General features: G+C 40.2%; 1 protein-coding gene across 3 annotated transcripts in view; it reads left to right on the forward strand.

The window, feature by feature from the left end:
* Positions 1-16269, forward strand: part of LOC121891994 (diacylglycerol kinase zeta-like) — a 119229-nt gene that overhangs the window by 18545 nt on the left and 84415 nt on the right. For 2 of the 3 annotated variants that reach the window (XM_042404724.1, XM_042404725.1), the window contains exons 2-5: positions 2481-3718; positions 12982-13090; positions 13420-13515; positions 15910-15987. In XM_042404724.1, the coding sequence (XP_042260658.1) occupies positions 2682-3718; positions 12982-13090; positions 13420-13515; positions 15910-15987 (1320 nt within the window). In that variant the 5' untranslated portion in view covers positions 2481-2681. The remainder of the gene's footprint in view (positions 1-2480; positions 3719-12981; positions 13091-13419; positions 13516-15909; positions 15988-16269) is intronic. The other variant, XM_042404726.1, reaches the window with a different exon arrangement.

A 16269-nucleotide genomic window follows, 5' to 3' on the forward strand; every position in this document is an offset into this window, starting at 1 on the left:
TCTGCTGCAGGAAACACACAACAGCTATTTGTTACCTGGCTGGCAGATCATAAAGGAAAAAGCTTCCACAGTTAAGAAGACTTCACAGTTAGTAGTAGTGCATTGTAGTTTCACGCCTGTTGGCTAAATAGTTAGGGTTGGGTTCAGTTTTTTGTTGTTTTAGAGAGCTGTCAATGCAACTTTTTGAATTGTATTGTGTAGAGAAGTGTTTGTAATATTATATCCACCCCATTTACAGTCAAGACAGTAAGTTTTTGGACAGTTACGCATTATTTGTTCTTCAGGCTCTGTGCTTCAGCATATTCAAATGGAAATAAAATAATGGATATTACAAATTCCCAACTTTACTACCTATTACAACAACCTTTGCAATGCACATTGGTCATTTTACATTTAATTTGCAATACCTTGCCTTAAAGTGTAAAATTCTTTTTTTTAATTCTACTTACTTTGTGTGTGTATATAGAATGTATGGCAGAGCTGTTGTAGTGGATTGCATTAGATTGCACAGGTGTTCCTAATAAAGTGCTCTATGAGTGTAGGTTCTTTGTATCTGGGGCTACAGAGTTCAGATTTTTAGCATGCTGTTGTTATGAAAAACTGCTTTCTCAGTTTACCTTTAGCTCACGTTTCTGCTACTGTTCACGTAAAACGATACTTTTAGACTCAGCAAAAGTGAGATGTAATTTTGAAATCCAGTGAAACAATACCACCATGATCAATTTGTATTTTACTCTTCTGCAACTACAATGTCTGAATAAGTGTTGGAAAGGAGACACACAGAGATGATAAGCAGGATTAAAAGTACCATAAAGGGCAAAGTAATGATGAGTATTACATTTTATAGTTTTTAGATTTTTAGATTTTTAGATGTCAGATAATTAGCATAAAGTTTCAGTTTCATTACTCTTGCTTCTCCATCTCTATCTTTATATCACTCATTCTTCAACATGCTGGGAAGTCAACCCACGTCTGTTGTTGAACATCACTAACTGAAACTGTATAAAAATGAAAGTCATATTCCTAGCAGCTCATGGGTGCTGCATTCTGAATGCTGTATGTAAGTTGTAGCAGTTGCCAGGCTTATGCCTGCTTAGTCAGTGAACTTAAATAGTTAAGACCTACTTCAGGTTCCTACAGTCAAAATGCAGCAAATGTTTCTGGTTCCTGGAAAAGGTAAAAAAAGGCACGAACTGTAAGTCAGATGAGGCAGCGTCAGCAGCTTATTGTAGACCCTGTAAGCAGAACCTTATCATTATATCATTATACACACACACACTCTCTCTCTCTCACACACACACACACACATATATATATATATATATATATATATATATATATGTTGACAAACAACAGAAGAAGGCAGTGGTGATAGACGTAGCAATCACAAGCGATAGCAACATCAGGAGGAAGAAACACTAGAAGCTGGAAAAATATCAAGGGTTGAAAGAGGAGCTAGAAAAGATGTGGGGAGTGAAGGCAACAGTGGTGCCAGTGGTAATCAGAGCACTGGGGACTGTGACCCACAAACTGGGAGAGTGGCTCCAGCAGATTCCAGGTACAACATCTGAGGTCTCTGTCCAGAAAAGCACAGTCCTAGGAACAGCTAAGATACTGTGCAGAACCCTCAAACTCCCAGGCCTCTGGTAGAGGACCTGAGCTACATATAGCTATATATAGCATATAGCTATGTATATGTATGTATGTTGAAAGCACATTATAATGCTAGGTTTTATGCAACAACTGTCTGTTTGTGACAAATAATCTCAGCTCAAAAGTCCACCTAATAGCTTTTTTTGGTGCTTTCAACTTACCTACATCTTACCTTTAATTCTTTATTGATGTATGTCGACTGGAGTTGCACCTCCTGGTGGCCTCACTCTTAAAATTAGCAAATAAGCAAATAGTTTTAACTGGTTGAAATTCAAATGGTTTGAATTGGTTGAAAGCTCTGAAAAAGCTAAATGGACTTTATTAGCTGAAATGATTTAGTTGCACATATTGTCAAGAATGAACCTCCTTGTTGAAGAACTGTCTGTGTTATAGTAATTACTGCACTTACATTTATGGTAGTGCTCCCATATTTGTGTTCTTACAGTCATGACACTACATGAGGGTAAATAAACACTCTAAAAGAAGAACAAGTGAATCAACTGATCATGTTGAGGGAACCACTGAGGGGGTTACCAGTTGATACCAATTTCTATGACTTGACTGACTTTGAACAAAGCAGCACTGCATCAGAGATCCCTTGATCCAATTAAATAACTGGTTAGATAATTAAACATGGGAACAACTGACCTATTTAATTTGTTTTAATGAAAACTTAATTTTCTTTTCAGTATTTAGTCATTCTTTATTCCTTCAAAGAAACTACTTGTCGTATCAGTAAGATTTGTGGAAACAATGTGCTGTTTTGATGTTATCATCTATGGAACTACATAGATTTAATTAACAGAACAGCCTATTTGCTCCTTCAGCATTTCTAAAGGAAGACTGAAGAGAAGGAGAGGAGCTGGACCGTCATCTTATACTGGCTGGATATTAGAACATCATCTGAACTGCTATCTGACCTTTAACCAGACAGGGAAAAGACACTGCTATGTTCTTCACTCAATCATATCTTATCAGAGGCCATATAGCATTTGTAGTATATCCCATATTCTATCACACTTGAAGACATGATGGATTTCTTTTTCCAGCGTCATTTCCGTCGTCGCCAACAAAGACAGAAGCATGCCGCTGCTGTCCGTCAGCCTGGTCCTGCAGTTCCAGCCAGTAAAGCCAGGAGGCGCTCTAGTGTTGGTCTGCCCTCTGTAGCATTAGTACAAAGCAGACGCTCCTCTGTTGGTTTACCTCCAGTTTGTAATGATCAGCGCAGGCGCCCCAGTGTTGGCTTACTGGTGGCCAGTGGACAGAGGCGACAGTCCATTATAGACATAGGATTAACAAACACAAGTGAACCAAGGGAAGAACCTGGAAGAGGAGCTGAGAAAGCAGATGTAGCCATCAAGAGAGGAGGGAGGGCAGTCCAATATAAAAATCACCATGCTCGTCGTCCCTCCCCCACTGTCTCCTGTGTACATCGAGGACTGGCAGTGCGATATCGACACCCTTCCAAAATAAAATCCATTGAACCTCATTTACTTGGATCCTCTATGTTACTTGCGAGTCTAGTCCAGATGGGCAGAGGAGTGAAAGAGAAGGAAGAGGAAGAATTAGATGTCTCTCTGTACTCCTTCTCTGAGTCAGATGGAGAGGAAGGGAGTGGTGAAGAAATGGAGAACAGAGCTGGGGGAATAAAAGATGTAAGGCCTACCTCTCAGATGCAGTTAACGCAGGCAGTTGTTATGGAAAACATTAAACCCCGCCCCTTGCTCCGCCCTCCTCGCTGTCTGAGACGGAACTCCTCCCACCTCCTCCCAGCAGACTCTGTCTATCGGAGCAGTGAGACAATTTATGGAGTTTATGGCCAATATAATCGCAGAAGGTCAAATCAAGTTCCTTGGACTTTAAATAAACCCATCCAGACTTCCAACACCAGCCCCAGTCTGGGTCAACTGGCCTCAGCAGGTCTGAACTCTGATCCTGGGGCTCCAGAAACAGATGTGCCCTCATCTGGGTCTACACTCCATAAAAGCTGTTCTTCACCACTGGGGGGACCAGAGGGAATGATATACTATGATCCGTATCTGGATTCATGGGAGAACTTCTTGTCGTATGTACACACACACACACACACACACACACACACACACACACACACACACACACACACAGGCAGAATAACACAGTGTGCTTGTACTTGTATGTGGTTTTGGTTTTGAGGGCAGGACTTCATACTAGACTTAAGCTTGAGAGTTTTTCCTTTATGCTTTGACACAGAGTAGCTTGCCTATGAGCACCAGGCCCGGGCCTGGCTCTAGGAATGGACCCCTGTAAATGGTTGATATAATAACCTAAACTCAAGGTCCACTTGCTGGCCTTTTCTGGTGGTTTGAATCAATACCAGTAAATCTTTCTTGCTGCACCACTACTCCCCTCAGGTGTTGCTTTCAATAAGGATAGATCCTGTGAGTAGTTCTCGTTAAATGACAAATCTTAACTCTAGGTCCACTTACTTGGTCAGTCTGCCAGAGTTTGCTCAGTTGACGTGGTGATAACTCAGTTGTTACTAAAAGGTGCAGTGTGTAGAATTTAGTAGCATCTATTGGCAGAAATGGAATATATTATTCATAAGTATGTTTTAATTAGTGTATAATCATGTGAGCATAAGAGCCATTGTGTTATTGTTACCTTAGAATGCGTCCTTTATATCTACATTGGGAGCGGGTCCACGTTGCAATTGGCCATGATGCACTGCCATGTTTCTACAGTAGCCCAGAACGGACAAACCAAACACTGGCTCTAGAGAGGACCTTTCCATTTTTCACGAGTTTTGTGTCCACTGTGGGTTCTCCTACACACTTGAAAGGGCAGGGGTATTCAGTTGGTTGCAATCTGCAACCTCACTGCTAGATGCCACTAAATCCTACACACTGGTCCTTTAATGTGACTTAGTATGGAATTTCAGTCACATGATGACAGGTAGTTGTATATAAATGGAGATGTTAACTCCTGTCTCTGAGGTCAGATCTGAATGTCCCCTTTGATCTTTCTCCTGATGTCCACTGACTCTTGGTCGACGAGCTTTGACCACTTCCCAGTTGATGCTGTGAGTTGTTTTGGTCTTTCAGTGTGAACAGTCTCTTGTTCAGAGTCTATTCCGGGGTGGGGTGGTAGTGGTGGTGGTGGGGGGTGTTCCTGTCTTCAGAGAGTGCAGCACGTAAGAGGGTCCCACTGGGATGCTTCTGGTGGTCCCTGCTGATTTAGCAGATTCTGTTCTGGCCTTAAGTTGGGGTGGGATTCCCATCGTCTTCTCTTTGGCCCAGATTGACTCCCCTGAATGTACTTATATCTTGTAATGACAACTGAGCCATTTCCCTTACAACTGAGCAAATTCCATCCACGGAGTGAACCTTAAGTTAACATTTTTACCAAACTACATTTCCAAGGTCAGAACTGAACTTTCATGCATGCTCATAGGAGGATCCAAGGATTGTTTTGTCTAACCCCTGAGGCAAGTTTGCCCAGGTGATCCTACCATAAGTCCATTGACCTTTTAATCAGTCACATCTTACTGTTGGTAGTTAGTTGTATCATCCCAAGTAGATGATAAAATTTTATATTTTATGTGGTTCGAAGTGGGTTCCAGAAGTGTTTTTCTTGATTCTGGATTCCGATTTAAATTTTTTCATTAAATGATCTCCTCAATGTTACTGAACATGGAAACTCAAGAATCTCCTGAATAATGTAACAATCCTGCAGGTTTATATTCTTACCACCAGTTTCAATTATTAACACTTTATTTCTGAGAAGTCACATTTGGTCTGTGATTTTAGTGGATGGCTAAGAATACTACATTACCCATAAGCCCCAGCTTTCATTGCTATGGAGAAGAAGCCAGTCAGAGGCATGAATCAGAGTGGTAATAAATTCAAAATACTTAACGTGGTGCCATAGTTTTTGTTCCAGAAATTAAAACTGAACCTCAACACCGTAATCTTTAGATTCTGCTTGCTGTTAGTGGTGCACATGACTGAATTTTTAAAGCTTGGTGATTGGCTGTTTCTTACCGAAATGTACCTTGGGAGTCATAGTTAACTTCTACCTCAAAACTCTTTATGTACAAAGTCTTGTCCCTTCAACCCTAACCCTTCAACTTTTTATCAAAGAACCAGATATTTTCTAAACACAGTTGTTCATGTTTTGTGTACTGATGATTTAACTGGGGGAGCTTCATTCCAATCCAAGCTGTCTGAAGAGCTCAAACTGTGAGTCACGTAACATTGTTTATGGGAAAAATGGATGGAATTTTTACTTCTGGAACCAGGGGTGCCCAAAATAGCTCCTCCCACTTCGCAACTCTATTACAGTAAAGGGAAAATGTGTTTTACCATTGTATCATCTGTTTTTCATTTGTTTGTTTTTTTACCCCACTGCTTGCATGGCAAAGAATTGTCATGTCAGTCAGCTGGTTGGTTGGTCTGTCCTGGTCCTTGGCTTAGAGAAGCATTAGGTCACATTGCCACAGAAATGTATATGAATATTTATAGTCCCTTGAGGATGACTTTGTATCAAAGTATCTTGAAAACAAATACCCAGATTTTTGTGAAGTTTGTCATGGATATTCATAGTCCACACTATGTTTGTGGTGATCCTCTGACCTTTGCCTTAGTGTCACCATCAGGATATGTGTGTTATCTGCTAACAGGCAGATAGTCTGAAATGTTCTTTAGTACATTCATTCTCCCATGGTGATATATATTTTAGATCTGAATGACTTCATGGCCTTTCCTTAAGCACAGCTGTTGCCATCTGGCCACTGGCTCTCTAGGGTGTTGCAAGTACTGACAAGGGTAGCTGCAAGATTAGCTCTTTTCCATTCCTTGTTCTGCCTATTTAATAATGTGACAATGGCAAATATTCAAAAATTAGGATAATAATGAATAATAATTTACATTAGATACATTTAAGAGCCCAACTGATGGTGGATTTTGAAGGGCAATACCAATATCGATATTTGAGAGATTCAAAAATCAGATAATCGTATATCTCCTGATATTCATTTTTCAACTGAAACACAGAACATAAACAAATATTTCTGATAAGGGTCCCTTACATTTGATTGTGGAGATTTATAGTCCAACATATTTACTGAGCAGCACATGGGGAGTGTCTGAATCACTCACTCTCATTTACTTCTCACAATATACGCGTTTATTTCTAGTGTTTTTCAGATGGCTTAATAAATCCCTCTAATATTTCCAGGTCTAGCCAGGTGTTTTGGAACATGATGATCAAACATTAGGAAAGGTTATTACTCCTTCCAAAAATGGTGCTGTACCTCAGCTTTAAACCTTTGACACAAATTATACTTCCTCTAGTGAAAATCAGACATGTTTCCAATGCACTGACTGTAACACGTAATGAAATGTGAGTTGAAGGGATTGGTGGATATATATTTTATCATTAGGTCTGTTAGGCAGAATTATTGGGACAAACGTTTTTGTATTATAAGGGAGCTGAGAGATAACACAGTGCTGTGCTCAAAGTATATCCACATATCTTAGTCCAAGATGACTATCCACAGTGAGGGTGTATGCTGGATGAGAATGGCATGAGGGTGAATTCTGTTACATTGAGAGCATGAATTAGTTGTTTTTTTTCTCCATGGACCCTCGCGGGTTCACACTGGGTATCACACTCTATGTTAATAACTTCACAGCTATCTTCCACTCTGCTGACAAACCATGACATTAGCTTGCTTTGTGGCTAACAAGGGAACTACTGATGCAACAGATAAACTGTAGCTTTTATAGTGTCTATAGTGTTATACTGACATGTCTGACCTGACTCAAATGATTCATTTACTCGCTTTTTTTTTTTTTTGTGAAACAAGCAGTAACTGTTTAAACAAGTTTAAAAACAAGTTCATCAACCGGCTTTACAACTCAACTCAACCCTGCACCGCTTTGCAGCTTCATAGCACACAGACATCTGCAGATTGTTGCTTTCATATCATATTCAAGTTCACAGCAGTCAGAAAAAACGATAAGTGATACAAAAATATGCCACAAGAAATAGATGTGAAAGAAACTCTCCCACCTCTCAGTCCTAAAAGCAGTGACAGCTACTTGAGTAATTGCTTTTCATCGTTGTGGGTTGTTAACCGTCCTACAACTAAGTGGTTGATTATGCAAAACTTCTAAGTAAACTAAAGAAGCATCATGTTTAAAATGTCTATCATGCAACGTTATATACAAAGTTGCCAGCTACAATATGTTGTGTATGTATACTGTGTATGCTGCTTCTCCTGTTCACTGATCTCATGTAGCATTATTTGTGGTTGGATAAGACTGAGTGGCTCCTGTAACCAACTGACAAGTAGATAAAATCAAACTATCTGTATTGGAAGAGGGATCCCTCCTCTGTTGCTCTTCCTGACGTTTCTTCCATTTTTTCCCTATTAAAGGGTTTTTAGGGGAGAGGGCGAGCGTCTGACGACAGAGGATGTCATATCGCTGTACAGATTGTAAAGTCCCCCCGGGCACATTTGTGATTTGTGATATTAAATAAAACTGAATCGACCAGCAGCAACACACCAGCTGATTGCAGTTTATTATCAGCTTCTATCATCTGTCAAAGAAAGCAGGATCATATTTCAGTCCCCTTTTTTTTTTTTTACCTTGTGAGCCAGAATTCACCCTTGTCATTGAGAGTTTTCTTTCTCTCCTTTCACTGCCTGCTTCAGAGTTTGTGCTTACTGTTGATGTTTGGCATGATTTTTTTCAAAGCCTGCAGTTTATTTGAACTATAGCCATCGCATAAGTTGAAAAGTTCTAAAAGATTATTAGGCTGCTATTCACTTTCTTTATTGGTTACAATTGTGACCAAGGTAGTGAACAATACTTTGAGCAGCAAATAGATATAAAGTCTGATGGTAAACATGCCAGTCTTAATGTTTAAACATCCACACTGCAGATTACATGAAATTGCAACATTTTGATTGAAAGAAGTTACAAATTTCTGACTCATAAATAGTGGTTTGGATGAGCGTCTATGTTTGAAGTGTGTGTGTGTGTGTGTGTGTTCCCTCCCGGTAGTGATGGGTAAACAAAGCTTTCTGAAGCACTATGGTTCATTGTTTCAAAGCATTTGATAGAGTGAAAATGGTGACATCTGTCGGGCGTTTCTTGTTCTTCCGTTTGTATGGATGGATCTAAGTTGAGACGTGATGAGACAGTGAGTCAGAATAGAAGTGGTCTCATCACTCTCATTGTATTGATTTTGTTCAGTAAAGTCTATATTATAAAAACTGACAATTTTTATCAGTCTACAGCTCAGTTTGTACTTTACTTTGGCAGGTTTAGAAGCACATCCTGTTTTCAAACAAACAGTTGGGGTGGTCATGTGATTTTCAGGGCGAAGCAAGGCATCAAAACGTCCCAAACATTTTGCTGCTCTGAAAGGTTGATGCTGTGACATCACTACCTCCAGGTACTCTGGTCTTTTCCCACTTCAACTCTGAGAGGTGGTCTTCAGAATGGGTAGTCTGACCTCTTTTGTTGTATGTATTTTGTTAAAGCACAGGTCTGTTTTGACATGTCTTGTGCTTGTGCAGTCCTGATAGTAGAAAGTTGAGCCAGTTTTGTTTGCATGTAGCTGTAATACTTCAAATGTCATATTTTTCATTGTTACTATTAATCTCAGTTTTTACACTTTGTTTGCATGTTTTTGGATGTTTGATTTGTGCATTTTTTTTTCGTGTTTTGGTGAGAGTGAGAGTCAGCTGACCAGAATTTGCATAAACAATAAATGCCACATGAATTCCTCCCAGTTCAGGCTCCACTCTCAGGAAATCAAACCCATACAAAGAAATTTGGATACGACACCAAGATCATGACAATAATATGATGACACTACACATTTTCCCAGCCTCGCATGTGGGATCCTTCAGTGTCATCTGGTAGACAGATTAAGTTGCAGGAAACTTGCTCCCTCTTAAAGGTGTACTATGCAGGATTTGTTTGTTGCTGTTTGTAAAAACAACGTTCAAATTTGGCCCCTCCTCCCCAATTCAATGAGGCCAGAGCGAGCTGAGAGGAGAGCGAGAGAGAGAGAGAGAATGAGAGAGAGCAGCGGTGGTTGAACGAGCTAGAGAGTGAATGAAGAAAGATAGCGGTGCTAGCAAGGACAAAGCAGTTTATCGGATAAGCGAAACATTATTTTCTGATTGTTTCATGGCAGTTACATTCTAAAGCACAAACAAACACACCCACACCTGAGCACACCTCCACATAACCCTACGCGATGGTGCAGCATTGCCGGATTTTGTGTGAATGCAGAACTTTATCCTGTCCTCTGTGGCCTGCCCGCCCTCGGTCAAGCGGACATACAGACCTGCAGCTCTTTATACATCCATGACACAGAAACAGAGAGCAGAGTGGAGCAGAGGAGAGAGACAGAGAAAGTGATGTAACCCTGTCGCTACACTACAAGTCCTGATCTCACAACTGGGCGTTGTTATTGGCTGGGGGCTACACACCCACTGCCCAAAGGTTGACGCCCTGAAACGTCCCAAACACAGCCAAATAATAATAATATAATAAAATACAGGCAGAGGGCAGAGTCTCTGTACATACATACACCACTACACACTTCTAGTGGGACATAAGTGATGGTTTAGAGGGATTACTTTTGTACATACATAGCTATATGTACATTGTTTTTTAGGAAAATCCTGCATAGTATACCCTTAACCAATCTCAAAAAAAAAACAAAACTGAACACAAAAATGTGATACTCACAAAGATGAAGATACTCTGTGTACAGCAGTGTCTCTCTCATGGGTGCCAGCTGATGCAGGGCAAATACAGAAAGCATTCCAGCACACACCAGGATACTAGGATAGACTTTCCTGTCAGTCCTTGTATCCTGGTGTGTGCTGGAATGCTTGTTTGACTTGATGTCACATCCACATTTACTTGAGGAAATGACAGGTTTGTTTTTTTTTTATATTCTAGAAGGCGTGGACCTACCCAGTCGCCTCTCCATTAGTGCCGCTAAATTTATGCAAATGTATGCTTTTATGTTTATTTTTACAATTTTAGTTGTACTTTTTGTGTGTTTTCAAATGTTAACATTGGAGTAAACATCAAGGAAGAGGTGGAAGGGATAAACACCAGCTACGATCCCGACCACACAGTCAAGCAAGACCATCTGTGCGTCCATCTCTGCGTCCATCTCGACGTTGGAGGAAACACTGAGGTAAACATAGAGGGATTAAACACCGGCTGCAATCCCAGCCACATGGATCTTCTCTGCCAAGCATCCTGCTATATAATAATAAACTGGATGACCTCCACGCCCGCATTACTTTCCAATGGGATGTCAGGAACTGTAATGTCCTTTGTTTCACTGAAACTAGGCTAAATCCTGGAAAACCAGACAGCACCGTTCAACCAGGTGACTCTTTCTCCGTATACTGTTCTGACAGAACAGTGGACTGACGAGAAAAAAGAGGGAGGCATGTGTTTTATGGTGAGTAAGGACTAGTGTGACAGAGGGAATATTAAAATGCTATCCCGTTCCTGCTCACCTGATTTGGAGTTATTGTCAATCCAATGCAGACTGTCATCAGTCATTATCACAGTGGTCTACATTCCACCACAGGCGAGTACAGAGGCTGCTCTGTTGGATATTTGCAAACCTTGAACTGCTCACAGACCAGTTATCCTGACGCTGTGCTCATTGTTGCTGAAGACTTCAATTAGGCTAAGAAGGTTATGCCCGACTTCCATCAACATATTGACTGCGCCTCAAGGAGAATAAATACTGGACCACTGCCACACACCATTCAAATATGTCTACAAAGCGGTTCAGGAAGAGTGACCATGCGGCCATCTTCCTAAGGTCAAAATATGTAAGTAAACCAGTGACGCACGAGGTCAGGAAATGGTCAGGCCAATCAGAGGCCGCCCTACAGTCTGCACTACATGATGCAGTCTGGAGCACGTTCCAGGACACCACTATCAACACTGAGTCTGTGGTGGATTTAATTTGTGAAACAACAGAAGCAACTGTACTCAAAACTACAGTTCATTCCACAACCAGAAACCATAGTTTACCAGAACCATCCAGGATGCCATAAACGCATGCACTGCAGCCTACAACGAAGGGCCACGGCCAGAAACAAGCAGCAGCCTAGAATGTAAGAAGAGCAGTAAAGAAGGTAAAAAGGGGCCACAGGAGGGCAATCCCAGAAGCATATGGCAAAGTCTATGTACTATAACAGATTACAAGCTCGCCCCCTGCTGTACTACCTGTACACACACCACTGTGTAGCCACTTTTGACTCCAACACTATCATCAAGTTGCTGTCAACACAGCTGTGGTGGGCCTGATCACAGATAACAATGAAAAGGCCTACCTGAAGGAAGTAGAGGACCTGACCTGCGGGTGTCAGGACAACCTACTCCTTAACATCAGCAAGACCAAGGAGCTGATAGGAAGAAGTAAGGAGGGAACTACGCCCCCTTAATATCAATGAGTCCTCGGTGGACAGGGTGGACAGGGTGTCCACATCACCGAGGGCCGGACCTGGGTGCTGCATACTGACTCAGTGCTGAGAAAGGCAAGACAGAGACTGTTTCACCTCAAATACTTGAGGAAATTTCAATGAGGAATTTCTACTCCTGCACCATCGAGAGCACCCCCTCCCCCCAAGAAAATCATACACATATATTTATTACTATTCCTATTCTATTTCAACTCTTTTTAATGCATACATTGAAGGAACTGGCAGGACTACATTTCGCTGTGATTTTACCTTACATGTGACAAATAAACTTGATTGATTGATTGATTGATTGATTGATTGATTGATTGTGGGGATTTTGTGATGTACAAACTGGTCAGAACCTTGAAACATATATTTCTACTCATGATATATAAATGCACCCTCTTATTCATTTCTGGTTCCCTTTACGTGTCATTTGTTTTCTGAACCCGGCTCTGGTTACCAGGAAGATATTTTTAACAAAATGTTTCTTTTACTTAAATTTATTAAATGCCATTTTTATTTGTAAATTAAGAAATTCAATCTCTAATTTTAATGCTAATGAGATGAGATGAATGTGTGTGATATATACCTTGCAGAGTGTTATTGTAGAAATGTTTGACCAGGAACATGAACATTGTAAGAAAGGTCAGTTAAATTTTAGTCAAAACTCTTTAACCAGTGGAAGTGTCAGAGATTTGAGTATTTTCTTTCCTCTTTGAACTTTATTAGCCTGCATTGTCCAGAATATAATAACAGCATTCATGATTTCTCTCTTGAACAACCTGTCAACCTGTCAATCTGTTGCTGTGTGTCTCCAGGAAAGCGATAGCCAAGTCCGGCCTGCACCATCTGCCCTGTCAGCCCAGCACATCATCTCTGACCAGAACGGACCCAGAAGCAAATATCCGCAGTACTGTGGACTGGACTGTGAGTCTGAGTAAACACACACACACACACATTATCTGTGCTATACGTCTACTCTCGGCCTTATGTGTTATTGCTAGTGTATCAAAGTTTGATTCCTGATGTTTATGTTTAGCTGCTGAGGCTACTGTGGTTCATAAAAAGCTTATGTACAATCTCAGACTAAATAATAAACCCCAAGTTGACTCTGACTGGCACAGTTTTGTGCTAAGGATTTAACACCAACAACATTTATGTATGTGTGGCAATGAGACAGCATTATAGAACAAGTCATTTGAAGTTTCTACCCCCCTGTAAGTTTTCTCTGTGTACTTGTGTGTTTGTATCTGTAGGAGTCAGCTCTGTATGGAGATCATATCTGGTTTGAGACGAATGTGTCTGGAGACTACTGTTATGTGGGAGAACAACACTGTATCGCCAGAGCGCTGGTTAGTATCACATACTGATTAAGTCTTATTTGTATTTATTGGGACCACTTCTCCCTCTCTACTCTCTCTGTCTGTCTTCTCAACATTATTTCCAGCAAATGACATTCATATGCAGATATTTCGAATCAGGGAAATGTGTTTGGGTAAAACATAATGCTTCAGTGTATCAAACAGAACGTTTATGTTTGCACCTCATGCATGTTTATACAGTATATCTACATCTGCTAAATGTTTACTGGCAACATTTTACAGCCAGATATTCCTTCAGTATTTGCACTTAACAACTCAGTTATCCGTAAAAGGGAGTGATCGTCCAAAGTACAAAACAGTACAAATTAGGTAAATGGAATGTAGTGTGTAGAAACAGTCTTCTTCACTGAATGTAGCTGCAGTGGTTGAGATTAGCAGACCTCACCAGAGAGCTGGGAAACAAATGACACTTATAGCAGCACAAGAGTAAGGACTGAACACCAGGTCAGTTGAATCAGGGCTCTGCCACATCAGACCAGATCTAAGCTTCAGACTGTGCAAAGATGACTCCAACACAGTTGTTCATATAGTAAGTAGTAGGATGCAAAACACAGACAGGAACAGAATGAACTGCTTGTCTTCACCTTTTTGTAGCCCTGAGTATGGGCTAGACCCTCCCAGAACCAGACAGGAAACACTTTAAAGGATTTGAGCATGGGTGTTTATTCTCAACCTTGTACAGTATGTGTAGCAAAATTATCTGAACTCAAAGGTCCACTTACTGGGTTTTTGGAACTGTTTTTACAAATGAATTGCCAACAATTTTGATAATCAATTAATCATTTTCAGTTGTTTTTTAAGAAAAAATGCCCAAATTCTCTGATTTCAGCATGTAAAATGTGAATATTTTCTGGTTTCTTTAGTCTTCTATCACAGTAAACTGAATATCTTTGGGTTGTGGACAAAACAAACATTTTAGTTTGCATCATGTGCTTTGTGATCAACATTTTTCACCATTTTCTGACATTTTATAGACCAAACAACTAATCGTTTAATTGAGAATATAATCAACAGATTAGTCAATAAGGAAAATAATGGTTAGTTGCATCCCTACTTTCATCCTTATCTTATGGTCTTCATTTGCCATGGAACTGGATCAGTTCATTGTCATCACGTGACCTAACTTTGGGACTTAGATAAGAGGTGATTGTATACTGGGGGAAGATGGAGGAAGATGTTCAAAGATGTGAATGTCCTCCTTGATCTTTCTCTGGTCACCCACAGACTCCTGCTCCATGACTTTGACCTCTTCTCAGCAGATGCTGTGAGTGGTTTTGGTCTGGTGTTCACAGACAGCTGATGTGTTCATTTAGTCTCTTGTTCAGGGCCCTTGCTGTTTCTCAGCTGTCACATGTGATGTCATGTTGATATTGTAAACCACTCCAGTTTTCCTCTCTGAGGGAGGTGCTCTGTCATAGAGATTAAATGATTATTTTGTCATGTACTGTACAGCAGAAGTTCTCAACAACTGGGCTGCTACCAATTGCAACCGTGTCACAAGGAAATAATATGATTCGGCAACAAAAGCTGAATAATAATTCTACAACTTTATAGGCTATTATAGACTATTCCTGCGGTATTTAACTTAAAGCTTAAAACTTAAATGCAATTTTGTACAAAATGATTGTGTGGACACACTGTGGATTTTGGTCCCCATCACTTACATTGAAAGCACATTTGAAGGGGATCTTTTAATAGCCAGTATGAACAGGAGGGATGATTACAGCGAGGAAAACCTCTTTCATTGTTCATATGGACACCTGACTGTTGTTTTAACACACACTTGAAAAACTGTGAACCCATCCTTTAAATTTGATGCAGTCTGTGCTGCATTTTTACACATCACTTTGTCTCGTCATGTTCCCAACAACTATCCATCACTACCATTTCAGCATTCAGCAGGTCATGAAATCTGTATGAAACAGTGATGCTGTAGTAATTCAGTTAGTCATAAAATTTCATCATCAAACACAGTCAAGTTATATTTTTGCTTATGTTAGCTCATATCAAGGTCATACATATGACAAGCTTGTCATATCACACACACACACACACACACACACACACACACACACACAAAGTCATCATATGTCATAGAGTTTCATGTCATATCATGTTATGTATCTGTTGTGCTTTCAGCATTTCACTTTTATTAGTACATGACTGACCCCTGGTGGTCAGAGGTGGCATTACTGCCTCATGTTCTGTCCATTCAAATAATCTTTCCCAGTTGCTGACAGTCAGAACAGGAATTACTAGATTACTGTTGTTTCATATATAAATTGTTTTACTTTTGTTCCTGTTATTTTATTTGTGATCAAAATTAAAATAATGCTTTCCCCTCTTTCTCTCCTCTCTTTCTAGCAAAAGTCAGTCAGCCGAAGGAAGTGTGCTGCCTGTAAGATAGTTGTCCACACCATCTGTATAGAACAACTGGAGAAGGTAATTTCTCTGCTTATATTAAGAATACTTTTACCAAGCAGACTGATTCAGTGAATCCAAATGATTCCATCTTTTAAATCCACTTCACAGAGACAAGAAACATAATGACGCAGGTGTAAAACATTAGTCATCGAGGAGGGATAAAGGTGGAAGGGAGAAGATTAAAGAAGGATGTTTAAAACGTCATTCATGAGGGACAAAAGGTGATAGAAGGATTAAACTTTCAGTCCTCAAGGATGAGTTTAAGATCAGAGAGAAGTGAAAAGGAGGATTAGTTTAAAC

Source organism: Thunnus maccoyii, chromosome 24, assembly GCF_910596095.1.
Source record: "Thunnus maccoyii chromosome 24, fThuMac1.1, whole genome shotgun sequence".
NCBI classification, from domain to species: Eukaryota; Metazoa; Chordata; class Actinopteri; order Scombriformes; family Scombridae; genus Thunnus; species Thunnus maccoyii.